Below are 18875 nucleotides of genomic sequence, written 5' to 3' on the forward strand. Positions count from 1 at the left end.
TTAGAGGGAGAAAGAGAGAGTGAATGATTGTATATCCTGGCATGTACGTTTGTATCTGAGAGTACCTGTATTTGCATCACAGTAATGTGACTTTTGACTGTTGTTTTGACCATCTCTGCTTCCTTGTCAGTCACAAAGATAGTGTCCCACCTGCTGGTGGCCGAGCCAGAGAAGATCTACGCCATGCCTGACCCCACCATGCCTGAGAGTGACATCAAGGCCCTCACCACGCTGTGTGACCTGGCTGACCGGGAGCTGGTTGTCATCATTGGCTGGGCAAAGCATATCCCAGGTATGCCCACCCATCTACAGCCCACTGCACTAGTTGAGCACCATAGAAAGATATAGAACACCATTCACTCATGATCAGCTGTAACATACTGTGTAGTGAAAAAACAACACATGATAGAAGTTTAGATACAGAACTAGCCATTCATTTCAACTGGTAGAATCTGACATCATGATTAGTCCTTGTTAGTTCCATTTAGAGTATTTCAACACCAAGTCACCCTAATGAACCCTCTATCCCACCATCCATTTCCCGGCCTTTGCTTCCGATGGGTGCGCATGCACACACACACTCACACACACACACGCACATGCACGCGCACAAATGCAAACACATATAATTAAAGTCAGCAGCTCACATGGACCTAGGGGCAAAATGGAGACAGCTTTAAAATAATCAAATCAATCGAGTCCAGCTAAAATCCCTACTCTGAATGGGTAGGGACTACAGCCCCGGTGTCAATATATGCCATAACCACAGGGGAGATTTAGAGCAGAGCACAGGACCCTCCCTCTGAAACAAGACAGCTCACTCACTCACTCACTCACTCACTCACACACACACACACACACACACACACACACACACACACACTTCAATTGAATTATTGATAGGCATAATCATGTTTCTTCTCTGCTCCATAGACATCATGATAGACAAGGTGTTAGGTAATGAGATGCTGTTAAATTAAGAATACCACATTCTATGTCAGCAGACATTCTGCTCCCTTCTAGAGTTTTCTCCTGAATCTGACAGTCAACATATTGTTTAGGGACTCTTTTAGCAACCAGAGCAGAGTCTGTCTGATCTTGAGGTTGACCCTGATAACTCTAGAACATTATAGCACACTGGGCATAGAGGTAACCCACTGAAAGACTGTGTTCCTCAGTCCAGCCTCTGTTGTATAGCCTCTCTGTACCCTCGTCTTCTCATCAGCATAGTAGACGTGTCTGCGCTGACATCAGCTGCAGAACGCCTGCTGTAGTTTCAGCTGGGCCTCTCCTGGTTGTGTGCAGGACATGTAGGTGTGACAACTGTACCTGGACAGACAGGTGGTCGGTATATCTTAGAAGAGAAGAAGTGTAGTTGTCAGCTACAGATCTAGAGATTAGGACTTTCCCAACCAGACTGTTCTGTACAGCCCATTGTCAGCAGAGGGAGAGTTTAACCAAGGAGCTTACCCAGGACTGGATCAGACTGACCCAGTAATACAGTCCTATCCCATTTACCTTGCCAAAACAAGCCAGCCAGGTACACTACCTCTGGCCAGAATATACAGAGAAAACATCACTGTTCACCTCTGGCAATGTGCAGGATTGTAGTATTATACAGAGAATATTATAGAATTCTCTTCAAATGATTGAATAACTTTAAAAGTATATGAGAGTTGAATTGGTTTGATTACCGATAGGCTATTAAACTGTCATGTTGTCAGGGCCTTTGTCTTCCTGTGTTGACATACATGACAGTAAATATGGTGTGCTAACTGGAATGCTCTGTATGGCAAAGCTTTTAAGTGCTGCGTTAATCCGATTTATCATAACCTGCATTGTACAGTGGATAGTTGACTAATCTTAATTGGATTTGCCATGGAAGGCCTGAGAATGCTCATCACTCCATAATGATGGTTTAACCCAAAATCCAACCGGAAGCCAGACTGTCTGACATTTGTAAATGTGTGGAAACGCTTGGCTTTGCATAGTGTTACTGCTGTACTGTACAAGCTGCAGCAGGATGAATTAGCATTCTGATCTGCCTGTATACCCACACACAAACATTTGCATCTCTTACCTATTGTTTATATTTACACGACGACTCATAGGAGTCAGGTAAATATAAACAACAGCGACTTACTGCATTCAGGGGCTATACATTTCAATTACAGAGTCAATATTCTATTTTTAACTTCTAAAAATGATAACACAGTGTCAGGACTATAATCTAATTTTCAACCTTTATGATTCTTTACCTACCCCAAAAGTGGTAATAAAATGGTCAAATTAGAATGAAAAGGGAGACTGAAACTGTAACTCCAAAGCTCCACTGTTCTCCCTGTGGTGAGCTCTGTATCAGGTCATTCCCTCTACACCAGCCATGAAATGGCTGCATAATTGAGTTGTACATGGCTGAACCTGATCAGAGATGGTTCACTGGCTGACCCAGACTCCATGCACTAATACTCTATGCACCAATGGCACCCCAGGGCAGTCTAGCACAGCCACAGAGCACAGAGGACCATATTTCTCCCCCCATCCACGCTCTCTCTGAGGAAAGGAGAGGGAGAAAACTGCTGATTGCATTCTGATAGATTTTTTTGGCCTTTGGCAATGGAATTAAAAAGATTAACAGTTCATTATGAAGTGGGCCACATTGATTAGGACATTGACAGATGGGCAATGACCAGATTCCAAAGGTAACAATTTATACGTCAAGAGAATTGGCACTTAAGTCCTCCCAATATATTTTTCATTGCCCCTTTTCTTGGCTAACATTTGAAAAAGTGTTTTAAAAGTGCTGTAATTTGACATGGAGTAGATCTAACCGAGTCTAATTGGAGGATGATTAAGGAACAGCAAAGCGGTTCTATTAGCTTCTGTAAACGGTATCATTCTCTCACAAGATCCCATATCAATTTAGTGTGTTATCTATTCTCTAATTTATGGGCTAGAAATACATTACATTACCATACTACATTATAGTATAATTGTACAGTTATACTGTAGCTGAGGATCTCAACCCTAGACGGCTGGTGGCACCGGAATTGGGGAGGACAGGCTCATAGTATTGGCTGAAATGGATGGAATTGTATCAGACACACACACATGGTTGATACCTATCACGTTTCAGGTAAAACCCAGATGTAGACAGTGTCGAAGAAACAAAATTGTATTTTTAAAACAGGGGCAGGCAAACGGCAGTCAAAGGCAGGCAGTGGTCAATAACCCAGAGTGGGTGCAAAGGGTCCAGAACGGCAGGCAGTCTCAGGGTCAGAGGTCAATAATCCAGTAAGGTACAGAACGGCAGGCAGTCTCAGGGTCAGGGTTCAATAATCCAGTAAGGTATGGAACGGCAGGCAGTCTCAGGGTCAGGGCAGGCAGGGGTCAATAATCCAGTAAGGTACGGAACGGCAGGCAATCTCAGGGTCAGGGCAGGCAGGGGTCAATAATCCAGTAAGGTACAGAACATCAGGCAATCTCAGGGTCAGGGCAGGCAGAGGTCAATAATCCAGTAAGGTACGGAACAGCAGGCAGTCTCAGGGTCAGTGTCAGGGGTCAATAATCCAGTAAGGTACAGAACGGCAGGCAGTCTCAGGGTCAGGGCAGGCAGGGGTCAATAATCCAGTAAGGTACGGAACGGCAGGCAGTCTCAGGGTCAGGGCAGGCAGGGGTCAATAATCCAGTAAGGTACGGAACGGCAGGCAGTCTCAGGGTCAGGGCAGGCAGGGGTCAATAATCCAGTAAGGTACAGAACGGCAGGCAGTCTCAGGGTCAGAGCAGGCAGGGGTCAATAATCCAGTAAGGTACGGAACAGCAGGCAGTCTCAGGGTCAGGGCAGGCAGGGGTCAATAATCCAGTAAGGTACAGAACGTCCGGCAATCTCAGGGTCAGGGCAGGCAGAGGTCAATAATCCAGTAAGGTACGGAACAGCAGGCAGTCTCAGGGTCAGTGTCAGGGGTCAATAATCCAGTAAGGTACAGAACGGCAGGCAGTCTCAGGGTCAGGGCAGGCAGGGGTCAATAATCCAGTAAGGTACAGAACGGCAGGCAGTCTCAGGGTCAGTGTCAGGGGTCAATAATCCAGTAAGGTATGGAACGGCAGGCAGTCTCAGGGGTCAGTGTCAGGGGTCAATAATCCAGTAAGGTACGGAACGGCAGGCAGTCTCAGGGTCAGTGTCAGGGGTCAATAATCCAGTAAGGTACGGAACGTCAGGCAATCTCAGGGTCAGGGCAGGCAGAGGTCAATAATCCAGTAAGGTACGGAACAGCAGGCAGTCTCAGGGTCAGTGTCAGGGGTCAATAATCCAGTAAGGTACAGAACGGCAGGCAGTCTCAGGGTCAGGGCAGGCAGGGGTCAATAATCCAGTAAGGTACGGAACGGCAGGCAGTCTCAGGGTCAGGGCAGGCAGGGGTCAATAATCCAGTAAGGTACAGAACGTCAGGCAATCTCAGGGTCAGGGCAGGCAGAGGTCAATAATCCAGTAAGGTACGGAACAGCAGGCAGTCTCAGGGTCAGTGTCAGGGGTCAATAATCCAGTAAGGTATGGAACGGCAGGCAGTCTCAGGGTCAGTGTCAGGGGTCAATAATCCAGTAAGGTACGGAACGGCAGGCAGTCTCAGGGTCAGGGCAGGCAGGGGTCAATAATCCAGTAAGGTACAGAACATCAGGCAATCTCAGGGTCAGGGCAGGCAGAGGTCAATAATCCAGTAAGGTACGGAACAGCAGGCAGTCTCAGGGTCAGTGTCAGGGGTCAATAATCCAGTAAGGTACAGAACGGCAGGCAGTCTCAGGGTCAGGGCAGGCAGGGGTCAATAATCCAGTAAGGTACGGAACGGCAGGCAGTCTCAGGGTCAGGGCAGGCAGGGGTCAATAATCCAGTAAGGTACAGAACGTCAGGCAATCTCAGGGTCAGGGCAGGCAGAGGTCAATAATCCAGTAAGGTACGGAACAGCAGGCAGTCTCAGGGTCAGTGTCAGGGGTCAATAATCCAGTAAGGTATGGAACGGCAGGCAGTCTCAGGGTCAGTGTCAGGGGTCAATAATCCAGTAAGGTACGGAACGGCAGGCAGTCTCAGGGTCAGGGCAGGCAGGGGTCAATAATCCAGTAAGGTACAGAACATCAGGCAATCTCAGGGTCAGGGCAGGCAGAGGTCAATAATCCAGTAAGGTACGGAACAGCAGGCAGTCTCAGGGTCAGTGTCAGGGGTCAATAATCCAGTAAGGTACAGAACGGCAGGCAGTCTCAGGGTCAGGGCAGGCAGGGGTCAATAATCCAGTAAGGTACAGAACGGCAGGCAGTCTCAGGGTCAGGGCAGGCAGGGGTCAATAATCCAGTAAGGTATGGAACGGCAGGCAGTCTCAGGGTCAGGGCAGGCAGGGGTCAATAATCCAGTAAGGTACGGAACGGCAGGCAATCTCAGGGTCAGGGCAGGCAGGGGTCAATAATCCAGTAAGGTACAGAACATCAGGCAATCTCAGGGTCAGGGCAGGCAGAGGTCAATAATCCAGTAAGGTACGGAACAGCAGGCAGTCTCAGGGTCAGTGTCAGGGGTCAATAATCCAGTAAGGTACAGAACGGCAGGCAGTCTCGGGGTCAGGGCAGGCAGGGGTCAATAATCCAGTAAGGTACGGAACGGCAGGCAGTCTCAGGGTCAGGGCAGGCAGGGGTCAATAATCCAGTAAGGTACGGAACGGCAGGCAGTCTCAGGGTCAGGGCAGGCAGGGGTCAATAATCCAGTAAGGTACAGAACGGCAGGCAGTCTCAGGGTCAGAGCAGGCAGGGGTCAATAATCCAGTAAGGTACGGAACAGCAGGCAGTCTCAGGGTCAGGGCAGGCAGGGGTCAATAATCCAGTAAGGTACAGAACGTCCGGCAATCTCAGGGTCAGGGCAGGCAGAGGTCAATAATCCAGTAAGGTACGGAACAGCAGGCAGTCTCAGGGTCAGTGTCAGGGGTCAATAATCCAGTAAGGTACAGAACGGCAGGCAGTCTCAGGGTCAGGGCAGGCAGGGGTCAATAATCCAGTAAGGTACAGAACGGCAGGCAGTCTCAGGGTCAGTGTCAGGGGTCAATAATCCAGTAAGGTATGGAACGGCAGGCAGTCTCAGGGGTCAGTGTCAGGGGTCAATAATCCAGTAAGGTACGGAACGGCAGGCAGTCTCAGGGTCAGTGTCAGGGGTCAATAATCCAGTAAGGTACGGAACGTCAGGCAATCTCAGGGTCAGGGCAGGCAGAGGTCAATAATCCAGTAAGGTACGGAACAGCAGGCAGTCTCAGGGTCAGTGTCAGGGGTCAATAATCCAGTAAGGTACAGAACGGCAGGCAGTCTCAGGGTCAGGGCAGGCAGGGGTCAATAATCCAGTAAGGTACGGAACGGCAGGCAGTCTCAGGGTCAGGGCAGGCAGGGGTCAATAATCCAGTAAGGTACAGAACGTCAGGCAATCTCAGGGTCAGGGCAGGCAGAGGTCAATAATCCAGTAAGGTACGGAACAGCAGGCAGTCTCAGGGTCAGTGTCAGGGGTCAATAATCCAGTAAGGTATGGAACGGCAGGCAGTCTCAGGGTCAGTGTCAGGGGTCAATAATCCAGTAAGGTACGGAACGGCAGGCAGTCTCAGGGTCAGGGCAGGCAGGGGTCAATAATCCAGTAAGGTACAGAACATCAGGCAATCTCAGGGTCAGGGCAGGCAGAGGTCAATAATCCAGTAAGGTACGGAACAGCAGGCAGTCTCAGGGTCAGTGTCAGGGGTCAATAATCCAGTAAGGTACAGAACGGCAGGCAGTCTCAGGGTCAGGGCAGGCAGGGGTCAATAATCCAGTAAGGTACGGAACGGCAGGCAGTCTCAGGGTCAGGGCAGGCAGGGGTCAATAATCCAGTAAGGTACAGAACGTCAGGCAATCTCAGGGTCAGGGCAGGCAGAGGTCAATAATCCAGTAAGGTACGGAACAGCAGGCAGTCTCAGGGTCAGTGTCAGGGGTCAATAATCCAGTAAGGTATGGAACGGCAGGCAGTCTCAGGGTCAGTGTCAGGGGTCAATAATCCAGTAAGGTACGGAACGGCAGGCAGTCTCAGGGTCAGGGCAGGCAGGGGTCAATAATCCAGTAAGGTACAGAACATCAGGCAATCTCAGGGTCAGGGCAGGCAGAGGTCAATAATCCAGTAAGGTACGGAACAGCAGGCAGTCTCAGGGTCAGTGTCAGGGGTCAATAATCCAGTAAGGTACAGAACGGCAGGCAGTCTCAGGGTCAGGGCAGGCAGGGGTCAATAATCCAGTAAGGTACAGAACGGCAGGCAGTCTCAGGGTCAGGGCAGGCAGGGGTCAATAATCCAGTAAGGTACGGAACAGCAGGCAGTCTCAGGGTCAGTGTCAGGGGTCAATAATCCAGTAAGGTACGGAACAGCAGGCAGTCTCAGGGTCAGTGTCAGGGGTCAATAATCCAGTAAGGTACGGAACGGCAGGCAGTCTCAGGGTCAGGGCAGGCAGGGGTCAATAATCCAGTAAGGTACGGAACGGCAGGCAGTCTCAGGGTCAGGGCAGGCAGGGGTCAATAATCCAGTAAGGTACAGAACGGCAGGCAGTCGCAGGGTCAGAGCAGGCAGGGGTCAATAATCCAGTAAGGTACAGAACGGCAGGCAGTCTCAGGGTCAGAGCAGGCAGGGGTCAATAATCCAGTAAGGTACGGAACAGCAGGCAGTCTCAGGGTCAGTGTCAGGGGTCAATAATCCAGTAAGGTATGGAACGGCAGGCAGTCTCAGGGTCAGTGTCAGGGGTCAATAATCCAGTAAGGTACGGAACGGCAGGCAGTCTCAGGGTCAGTGTCAGGGGTCAATAATCCAGTAAGGTGGGGCAAAGTACAGAACGGCAGGCAGTTTCAGGGTCAGTGTCAGGGGTCAATAATCCAGTAAGGTGGGGTAAAGTACAGAACGGCAGGCAGTCTCAGGGTCAGTGTCAAGGGTCAATAATCCAGTAAGGTGGGGTAAAGTACAGAACGGCAGGCAGTCTCAGGGTCAGTGTCAGGGGTCAATAATCCAGTAAGGTACGGAACGGCAGGCAGTCTCAGGGTCCGTGTCAGGGGTCAATAATCCAGTAAGGTGTGGCAAAGTACAGAACGGCAGGCAGTCTCAGGGTCAGTGTCAGGGGTCAATAATCCAGTAAGGTGGGGTAAAGTACAGAACGGCAGGCAGTCTCAGGGTCAGTGTCAAGGGTCAATAATCCAGTAAGGTGGGGTAAAGTACAGAACGGCAGGCAGTCTCAGGGTCAGTGTCAAGGGTCAATAATCCAGTAAGGTGGGGTAAAGTACAGAACGGCAGGCAGTCTCAGGGTCAGGGAAGGCAGAACGGCCAAAATCGGGAAGGACTAGAAAACAGGAGCAAGATACAGGCAGGAGCAGGGGAACAAATGCTGGTAGGTGTCACAAACAAAACGAACTGGCAACAGACAAACAGAGAACACAGGTATAAATACACAGGGGATAATGGGTAAGATGGGCGACACCTGGAGGGGGGTGGAGACAAGCTCAAAGACAGGTGAAACAGATCAAGGGGTGACAATAGCGTTCCATTCACTCCATTCCAGCCATTACTATGAGTCGTCCTCCCCTCACCAGGCTCCTGTGATCTCAACCACAGGACTAACTAACACAATAGCTAGATAGACATAATAATTGTTAGTCAATAGTCCACACACTGTAATCAGACAGTACAGTCAGTACATTGAGTTTACGTATCAGGAAGTAAGTTGGTGTTGCTGTTCCCATCTCTGAGTATAAGGTTCTCTAATGACAGCCTTTACTTTTGATTAATTAGTAATCGTGATGAAGCTTTGAATACCAGCATCTCTCTATGCTCCAGATAGAGCCAGAGGGAGGAGACTAATATGGCTGTGGGCTAACTGGGACTGGGGCTGGGGCCCCGGTCATTAAGGTCAGTGTTAGGGGGACGATGACAGATGGCTTGTTGCTCGTAAGGTGCTAACAAACTTTGACACACATAGCTGCCCACTGCCCCCCCCCCCCCAGTGAAATGCACCCACCCACCCCAGCTGCATTTCACTGTCCACGCGGTTTAGGATCAAACTCAGTATACTGCCAGTCTCCACATGGCTATAACCTGTGTGTTCCCCTTCATTAGAGTGGTGATGGTCACAGAGGGCGGGTGCGCTGCTGAACCCCCAACCCCTCCAAAACTACCCCCTCAGCACTTAACCCAGGCACAGTGTGAACGTCATGTGCCCCAACGTGGAATCTGCCATGCATGCCGCTTTTATAAGAGGGTCTCATTGTTAGAGGAGGCAGACGTTTGTCACCTGCTGTCAGACCTCCCATTCTGCTTCCAGGGTCGGAATGTTTTCTGACGGGAATTCTGTGGCATGATTCTGTGGGTTCACTGAGTGCTGGATGTTCTCCTCCTGCTGTTTGTTTCTAGTCCACAGACCTAAACCTGCTCTGCTATGATTGATAGTGTATTTCAATAGGTGAAACACACTACATATCCTCGTATGTTTTGTAAGACATTTCATGGTACAATATATTTTTTTCTCCAAATTGATAAAACCCAGAATGGCTGATTTAGTTTTTGAAATAGCAAAGTCTAGCATTGCAGTTCGACCCAACCAACCTAATGAATTGTCCTTATTCTTGTTGTTATTTATTAGTGATCTACTTGATTTAATTGCAGCCTGTTAGCTCAGTGTACAGACTACGTTGGTCATTAAGCTTATGTTTAGTTGTTAGCGGGGAACAAGGCGGTGATGTTTAGGAGAGATCACGCCTCTTGTATGTTGTCGTATCTGTGTCAGCTCCCTACACCCCCCTCCTTCCCACAGCCCCCTTCGGGTTCCTGTTTTCTTTTTGTCATTAAATTGTGAAATCTACTTACTGTGTTGTCGGGCTGATCCCACTCAAGCTGCTTAATATCCTTGTAATAGAGTGCGAATACTGCCGGGCAATTCATCAGCACCTCATCAGTGTACTTTATTAAATATAGACACCAACAGACAGCGCTTAGTATATTCACTTTACGCTCTGACGTAGACTTCAACACACCAGATAAAGATAGATTGAGCAATCAGGTGGATGCTGAACCCAGGGAGGCAGACAGGCAGGCAGAGTGGGTTTCTGGGAGATTGAGATGCGGGGAGTATCAGATGGCCAGGCAGGGATGAAGAGGAGGGAGACAGGAGGCAGGAGGGAGACAGAGAGAGAGAGGCAGGGAGGGAGAGAGAGGCAGGGAGGTAGAGAGAGGTAGGGATAGCGAGACACCGGTAGGGAGGGAGGCAGGCAGGCAGGCAGGCAGGCAGGGAGAGAGAGAGGCAGGGAGGGAGAGAGAGAGAGAAAGGCAGGGAGGGAGAGAGAGAGGCAGGGATAGAGAGACATAGGTAGGGAGAGAGGCAGGGAGGGAGGGAGGCAGGGATAGAGAGAGGCAGGGAGGGAGAGAGAGAGAGAAGGGCAGGGAGGGAGAGAGAAGGGCAGGGAGGGAGAGAGAGAGGCAGGGAGGGAGAGAGAGACATGGTTAGGGAGAGTGGCAGGGAGGGAGAGAGGCAGGCAGGGAGAGAAAGAAAGGCAGGGATGGAGAGAGAGAGAGGCAGGGAGGGAGAGAGAGAGGGAGGGAGAGAGGCAGGGAGAGAGAGAAAGGCAGGGAGGGAGAGAGAGAGAGGCAGGGGGAGAGAGAGAGAGGCAGGGAGGGAGAGAGAGAGGGGCAGGAAGGGTGAGAGAGAGAGGCAGGGAGGGAGAGGCAGGGAGGGAGAGAGATAGAGAAGCAGGGAGGGAAAGAGAGAGGGAGACACAGGGAGGGTGAGAGTGCATGAGGCAGGGAGGGAAAGAGCAAGGCAGGGAGGGAGGGAGAGAGAGGGCAGGGAGGGAGAGAGAGAGGCAGGGATAGAGAGAGGCAGGTAGGGAGAGAAAGAAAGGCAGGGATGGAGAGAGAGAGAGGCAGGGAGGGAGAGAGAGAGAGAGGCAGGGAGGGAGAGAGGCAGGGAGAGAGAGAAAGGCAGGGAGGGAGAGAGAGAGAGGCAGGGGGGGAGAGAGAGAGAGGCAGGGAGGGAGAGAGAGAGGCAGGAAGGGTGAGAGGGAGAGGCAGGGAGGGAGAGAGGGAGAGGCAGGGAGGGAGAGAGATAGAGAAGCAGGGAGGGAAAGAGAGAGGGAGACACAGGGAGGGTGAGTGCATGAGGCAGGGAGGGAAAGAGCAAGGCAGGGAGGGAGGGAGAGAGAGGGCAGGGAGGGAGAGAGAGAGGCAGGGATAGAGAGAGGCAGGTAGGGAGAGAGGCAGGCAAGGAGGCAGGCAGTGAGACTGGGACAGAGACAGGGAGACTGGGAGAGAGGCAGGGAGGCAAGCAGGGAGAGAGACAGCGGGAGAGGAGCAGGGAGGGAGATGGTTAGGAAAGGGGCATCTGCCAGGAACAGAGAAGGGGGAGTATTTGGTTTTGTTACAATGCTACAAATTGTTACAATTTTAAATAAGCAGTTACCAGCAAGCCAGGCATCAAATCTGTCTGAATGCATTTTACATTTTGATGTAAGATGACGTACAAAAGGCTCAACATCAGCACGGTTTCAATAGTATTACTAATTTGCAGTGAGGAAGTCTTTCAGAGAGCTGAGAGATTTGCCTTTAGACATTGTCAACCGCACAATAGCTGTCCCTCCCTCATTAAGGCGTGTTGCTGGTTGGCAGCAGAGATAAATGATGTGTAATTATGTGAATGATTAAAGTCAGAATCCTCCTGGTCTTTGGGCTAAACAGAGATATATATAACACCAAACGAGGGCTGTGGGACCCTTGAGACGGCTAAATACTCCCGAGCTGGGGTCACAGGGTCGGGGGGGGTGCAGATTAAGACAAGGGGATTACTGTATTTAACGTTATACAACCTCATAACTTTCACAGGCCGCTGGTCAAATCACCCATTCCCAGCTACTTATGATTGGACAATGGTCTGGTGTTCATTTTAAAAGTAGAGATAGCTGGCACTCCTGAAAAGAGGATTACTGAACCATTTAGTAACAAAACAGGATGAAATCTATTAATTATCTATCATCTAGCTATATGTGACTATCAAATCAAATGGTATTGGTCACATACACATATTTAGCAGGTGTTATTGCGGGTATAGCGAAATGCTTGTGTACCTAGCTCCAATGGTGCAGAGGTATCTAACAATGCAGTAGTATCTAAAAAATAATAGATTTTCCACTGTTGAAATTCAAGATGTACTGAAATGGATATATCACTGAAATTGAAGGTGTACTGAATTGTATCTGTAAAAGCGTTTATGACAGGGTAGTTTGGGTAATGTGTTATGTAATATGTTACAAGTGAAGGCTTGTGGCGGCCTGACTTGAGCTGTATGCTGTACGTGTGGCTGAGGTTCAGGTCAAATGATTGATGTCAAGCACAGCAATTTATTACCAAGAAGCTATTGATTGGGTCCTCCTGACGCTTTCATGTAAATTCAGGAAGAATCATGGCCGGCAGCTGCAGCTTACTCACACACACACGCAGAAACACGCACAAACACACATGGCCAGGCACAAAACACACGGGCACACACACTGGGACACACACACACACACAAGCTTGCACACGCACATTCCAACCAAAATGATCAGACAGCATTGCATCTGCTCCAGTCTGTTTGTATCAAACAGATGTATTTAATCAACCTTAAAACAGTACTGTATAACTGATCAGGAGCACATATCATACACATTACAGCTTCTTGTAATAAACACTAAATGTGGTTTAAAAAAATAAGAATGTATCTGTCTCTGAAATAAAAGTAGTAGATTTGGGGATGTTTTAAAAGAGAAATGTTTTTGAAATAAAAGCTTTGATTTAGGTAGATGAGCAGTCAGTTTAGTACCGAGCTGAATTTTTTATTTATTTTATTTTATTTCACCTTTATTTAACCAGGTAGGCAAGTTGAGAACAAGTTCTCATTTACAATTGCGACCTGGCCAGGATAAAGCAAAGCAGTTCGACACATACAACGACACAGAGTTACACATGGAGTAAAACAAACATACAGTCCATAATACAGTATAAACAAGTCTATATACGGTGTGAGCAAATGAGGTGAGATAAGGGAGGTAAAGGCAAAAAAGGCCATGGTGGCAAAGTAAATACAATATAGCAAGTAAAACACTGGAATGGTAGATTTACAATGGAAGAATGTGCAAATTAGAAATAAAAATAATGGGGTGCAAAGGAGCATAATTAATTAATTAATTAAATACAGTAGGGAAAGAGGTAGTTGTTTGGGCTAAAATATAGGTGGGCTATGTACAGGTGCAGAATAAGATGAGCTGAACCTCTGGGTCTCTTTTAAGGGCAGTATTGCTAAAAGTAGATGGCAGGCACTTGACTGGCTGAGGTGAGAATGCCGTTGGGCAAAATTATTCAGGGCTCGCTTGTCCTTCTGATAGCCAGCCATGATATACTGTACACTACATGACCAAAAGTATGTGGACACCTGCTAGTCGAGCATCTCATTCCAAAATCATGGGCATTAATGTGGAGTTGGTCCCCCTTTGCTGCTTAACAGCCTCCACTCTTCTGGGAAGACTTTCCACTAAAGGTTGGAACATTGCAGCGGGGACTTGCTTCCATTCAGCCACAAGCGCATTAGTGACGTCGGGCACTGCTGTTGGGAGCGCCTGGCTTACAGTCGGCGTTCCAATTCATCCCAAAGTTGTTTGATGGGGTTGAGGTCAGGGCTCTGTGTAGGCCAGTCAAGTTCTTCCACACCGATCTCGACAATCCATTTCTGTATGGACCTTGCTTTGTGCACGGGGGCATTGGTATGTTGAAACAGAAAAGGATCTTCCCCAAACTGTTGCCACAAAGTTGGAAGCAAAGAATTGTCTAGAATGTCATTGTATGCTGTAGAGTTAAGATTTCCCTTCACTGTAACTAAGGGGCCTAGCCCAACTGATGAAAAACAGCCCCAGACCATAATTCCTCCTCCACCAAACTTTACAGTTGGCACTATGCATTGGAGCAGGTAGTGTTGTCCTGGCATATGCCAAATCCAGATTTGTCTGTGTGAAGCGTGATTCATCACCACAGAGAACACTTTTACACTGCTCCAGAGACCAATGGTGGCGAGCTTTACACCACTCCAGCCGACTTTTGGCATTGTGCATGGTGATCTTAGGCTTGTGTGCGGCTGCTCGGCCATGGAAACCCATTTCATGAAGCTCCTGACGAACAGTTACTGTGCCGACGATGCTTCCAGAGGCAGTTTGGAACTCGGTAGGGAGTGGTGCAACTGAGGACAGACGTTCTTTATGGCCTAAGCGCTTCAGCACTCACGGTTGAGCCGTTGTTGCTCCTATGACGGTGCCACGTTGAAAGTCACTGAGCTCTTCAATAAGGCCATTCTACTGCCAATGTTTATTTATGGATATTGCATGGCTGTGTGCTCGATTTTATACACCTGTCAGCAACAGGTGTGGCAGAAATAGCCAAATCCACTAATTTGAATGGGTGTCCACATACCTTCATATACAGTTGAAGTCGGAAGTTTACATACACTTAGGTTGGAGTCATTAAAACTCGTTTTTCAACCACTCCACAAATATCTTGTTAATAAACTATAGTTTTAACAAGTCAGTTAGGACATCAAAGTAATTTTTCCAACAATTGTTTACAGTCAGATTATTTCACTTATAATTCACTGTATCTCAATTCCAGTGGGTCAGAGGTTTACATACACTAATTTGACTGTGCCCTTAAGCTTGGAAAATTCCATAAAATTATGTCATGGCTTTAGAAGCTTCTGTTTGGCTAATTGACATCATATGACTAAATTGGAGGTGTACTTGTGGATGTATTTCAAGGCATACCTTAAGTGCCTCTTTGCTTGACATCATGGGAAAATCAAAAGAAATCAGCCAAGATCTCAGAGAAAATTGTAGACCTCTGGTTCATCCCTGGGAGCAAGTCTGGTTCATCCCTGGGAGCAATTTCCAAATGTTTGAAGGTACCACGTTCATCTGTACAAACAATAGTATGCAAGTATAAACACCATGGGACCACGCAGTCGTCATACCGCTCAGGAAGAAGACGCATTCTGTCTCCTAGAGATGAACGTACTTTGGTGCGAAAAGTGCAAATCAACCCCAGAACAACAGCAAAGGATCCTGTGAAGATGCTGGAGGAAACAGGTACAAAGTATCTATATCAAGAGGAAATCGAGTCCTATATCGAGATAACCTGAAAGGCCACTCAGCAAGGAAGAAGCCACTGCTTCACAACCGCCATAAAAAAAGCCAGACTGTGGTTTGCAACTGCACATGGGGACAAAGATCATACTTTTTGGAGAAATGTCCTCTGGTCTGATGAAACAAAAATAGAACTGTTTGGCCATAATGACCATCGTTATGTTTGGAGGAAAAAGAGTGCAAGCTTGCAAGCCGAAGACACCATCCCAACCGTGAAGCATGGGGGTGGCAGCATCATGTTGTGGGGGTGCTTTGCTGCAGGAGGGACTGGTGCACTTCACAAAATATATTGCATCATGAGGATGAAAATTATATGGATATATTGAAGCAACATCTCAAGACATCAGTCAGGAAGTTAAAGCTTGGTTGCAAATGGGTCTTCCAAATGGACAATGACTCCAAGCATACTTCCAAAGTTGTGGCCATCACAAAGCTCTGACCTCAATCCCATAGACAATTTGTGGGCAGAACTGAAAAAGCGTGGAGGCAAGGAGGCCTACAAACCTGACTCAGTTACACCAGCTCTGTCAGGAGGAATGGGCCAAAATTCACCCAACTTATTGTGAGAAGCTTGTGGAAGGCTACCCAAACTGTTTGACCCAAGTTAAACAATTTAAAGGCAATGCTACCAAATATTATTTGAGTGTATGTAAACTTATGACCCAATGGGAATGTGATGAAAGAAATAAAAGCTGAAATAAATCATTCTCTCTACTATTATTCTGACAGTTCACATTCTTAATATAAAGTAGTGATCCTATCTGACCTAAGACAGGGAATTTTTACTAGGATGAAATGTCAGGAATTGTGAAAAACTGAGTTTAAATGTACTTGTATAAGGTGTATGTAAACTTCCGACTTCAACTGTATATAGTGTAGCAGCCCCTGTCTAGCGAGAATGACTCTCTTTTCCCCCTATCGCTTCCTCTCTCTCTCTCTCTCGTTCTCTCTCTCTCTCTCTCTCTCTCTCTCTCTCTCCCTGTATCTCTGTATATCTCTCTGTTTCTCTTCCTCTCTCTTCTCCTTATCTCTCACTTCCTCTATCTTCTCCCTATCTCTCTTTCATTCCCTCCACCCCTTTCACTCTCTCTTTCCGTCTCTCTCCCTCGCTTCATCTCTCTCTCTCTATCCCTCTCTCTCGCTCTCTCTGTCTGTTCCGTAGTCTGATTGAGGATGAAATACGAGGGGGCTGCAGCTGGAGGGGGCCACCATGCCTCGTAATTACTTCTCTTTTTATGACCCGTGCTAATGGCCCTCGGGGAGAGGGAAACAATAATAAATTAATAGAATATGAACTCCCGCTCAACAGAAATCTCCAGCATTTCATTTTGGGCCGTCCTCTGCTCTGGCAGATGAAATGGCACCCTGATTAAACTGACGAGGGGTGGACCCAGAGGCCTGCCTGGTCTGCCACCATCTCACCCCCCTCCCTCGGTGAAGGGGTCTGTCGGAGATAAGGAGGATGGGGATTTTGGCTCTCCCCAATTGGCTTTTTACAGTTGTATCCAGAATAACAAGCTAAGAATCCGAAGATGAACTTAAATATATTTCTACATGTGTGCATCTATAGGATTCTCACCTTAGAGGACAGAGGTAAGAGTGTAGCAGGGCTGTTTGGACAGGGATATTGTTGTATTTAAATCCAGTATAGGTAAGTCAGGGAGCAGAGCAGGAAAAGCTGAGGGAAATCATCTGTCAAAGAAAACATTTATTCCTGTGTTATAACTTTCATATGTGTATTATACAAAATATTGCAGTGAAATCCTATTCAAGATTTGCCTTTATCAACCAGAGAGACCAGCCAAGCTTGTCAATGTTTTCGAACCCATTTCAAGTGGCTATGTTTATTGTAAACTCAAACAAAACTGGTGTAATTTTATACTGTGCCTAGCCAGGGACAGGGATCATTGAGAGAACCAGCTGAAGCACGAAGTGAATTAGTCTACTGTTGAACCCAGTCATGGTCTTCAGCGTCTGGTTAAGAGGCGAGGAAGAGAGCAGGTTCCCTGTCCACAGCCACCACATGTCTGTCTGTCACCCTCTGAAATCGCAGGGGCCGAGAGTCTCCCCCCGCATGGCTGTGATTGTGTGGTAGTATGGACCACAGTAGTATGCTATGTCAACATGACATTTCTCCTGAGGACAGCTTGTCCACATGTAACGAGGAGGTATATTGTGGTTAAACTGTGATACAGTAGAGATGATTCACTGTAACCTACTGTGTGTTGAAGTTCCATTGTGTTTACTGGATAAAATAAATATACTGTCATGTAATGTCATTTTTAAATTGATAAAGTAGATGCCTTTAAAACACAATCGTCCCCTAACATCACAATACCGAATATGAAAGCATGCTTATTCAAAATGAACAACAGAGATTTCAGAGATGTTTTTCTTGCCCTCTGCTATTTGAGCCTACTTACCCAGGGTAGCCTTGTGGAAAAGGGCCTTCAACCACACAGACAGGTCTCTAAGTTTTGGTCAATATTGTGCCGTGTTTCCTCAAACCCCACCAAGGCAGTGGTGTGGAAATTAAGATGTAAATATTGATATTTCATTAGAGGAAATCACCCACTCCGACAGCACTTAACCGGGCTGCCTTCACAGCATGGCGGCCAGAGCGCTGTGTGACCTATGGAGTCTGGAAGTCACTTCATTACTCGATTAAATTGAGTGGAAAACGGCAAGTCAACGACACAAGATCCCATTTGGAGCCATAATTTAGGCCCTGAAGAGAGACAGAGCAGGGGGAAAACCCCTCCTCTCCATCTCACAACACCGGATTCAATTCAAGGACTTTTAGCGTCAAACGTAATTGCAGGCTGCTGTGTTCAGTGTGTGCATATTGCTGAGAGGTGTCTGGTATAACAGAGGGATTTTGCATTCTCTTGTACAAATCTAGAACAAGTGCTTTCTATGTGCTGTCACATTGAGGGCAAGGTGTTCCGGTTGAGTGCTCCTTGGCATTAAAAGGGTGCACAAAGCCTAGGCTGTGATTGCATGCCAACCTGACACAGAAATCAGGCTGTACCTTGTCTACACTTGCATGACAATTTCCTTGCGGCCAGTCCAGATTATCTCGCTAATGGCAAGGTACGGCTTTTCCAGTGCTGACAGGGACATTTCACAGCAAAGGATTTAAAATTCAAAAGGCACTCGCTCATCTGAGCTATCTTTGTTGCAGGTGAATGGTAACAATTGAATAGATGAGAAAAATTAAGAAACCGGCACACTGCTCTTTATTTAGCTTTACGTATCGGCCTGAAGGCCTTCGTCAGAGCTTTAAAAAGGATTTAAAATGCATTTTGATGTATAGTAGCACAGGCACCTGCACTAAGGCACTCATGGCTTCCTCCTACAATTATATTAGTATGTGCCTCCTAGCAGTTTTGGTTAGTGTCTGTATTGTGCTGGTCCTGTCTGTGGTTCACAGACCCCCTGGCCACCCGGGTGGGGTGGGCCTGCCCTGCCTGTCCTGGGCCCTGCACCTGTCTCTGTCTCTGTTTGATCAGACCCTCCATTCGACTGACTATTGATTCCCCTTCACATTGTGAAGGCCCTCACATTCCGATCGCAATCTGTTAATGAATGTATCCTCCAGCTCTTCCCTCCTGTGGTCATCACTACGATAAGGGAAATGAAACTCTCCG

General features: G+C 47.7%; 1 protein-coding gene across 2 annotated transcripts in view; it reads left to right on the forward strand.

Annotated features, from left to right (window-relative positions):
* Window positions 1–18875, forward strand: part of esrrb (estrogen-related receptor beta) — a 65598-nt gene that overhangs the window by 37961 nt on the left and 8762 nt on the right. For both annotated transcript variants that reach the window (XM_064928262.1, XM_064928261.1), the window contains one exon: window positions 131–292. In XM_064928262.1, the coding sequence (XP_064784334.1) occupies window positions 131–292 (162 nt within the window). The remainder of the gene's footprint in view (window positions 1–130; window positions 293–18875) is intronic.

The sequence above is a fragment of the Oncorhynchus masou genome, chromosome 21 (genome assembly GCF_036934945.1).
Source record: "Oncorhynchus masou masou isolate Uvic2021 chromosome 21, UVic_Omas_1.1, whole genome shotgun sequence".
Classification (NCBI taxonomy): Eukaryota; Metazoa; Chordata; class Actinopteri; order Salmoniformes; family Salmonidae; genus Oncorhynchus; species Oncorhynchus masou.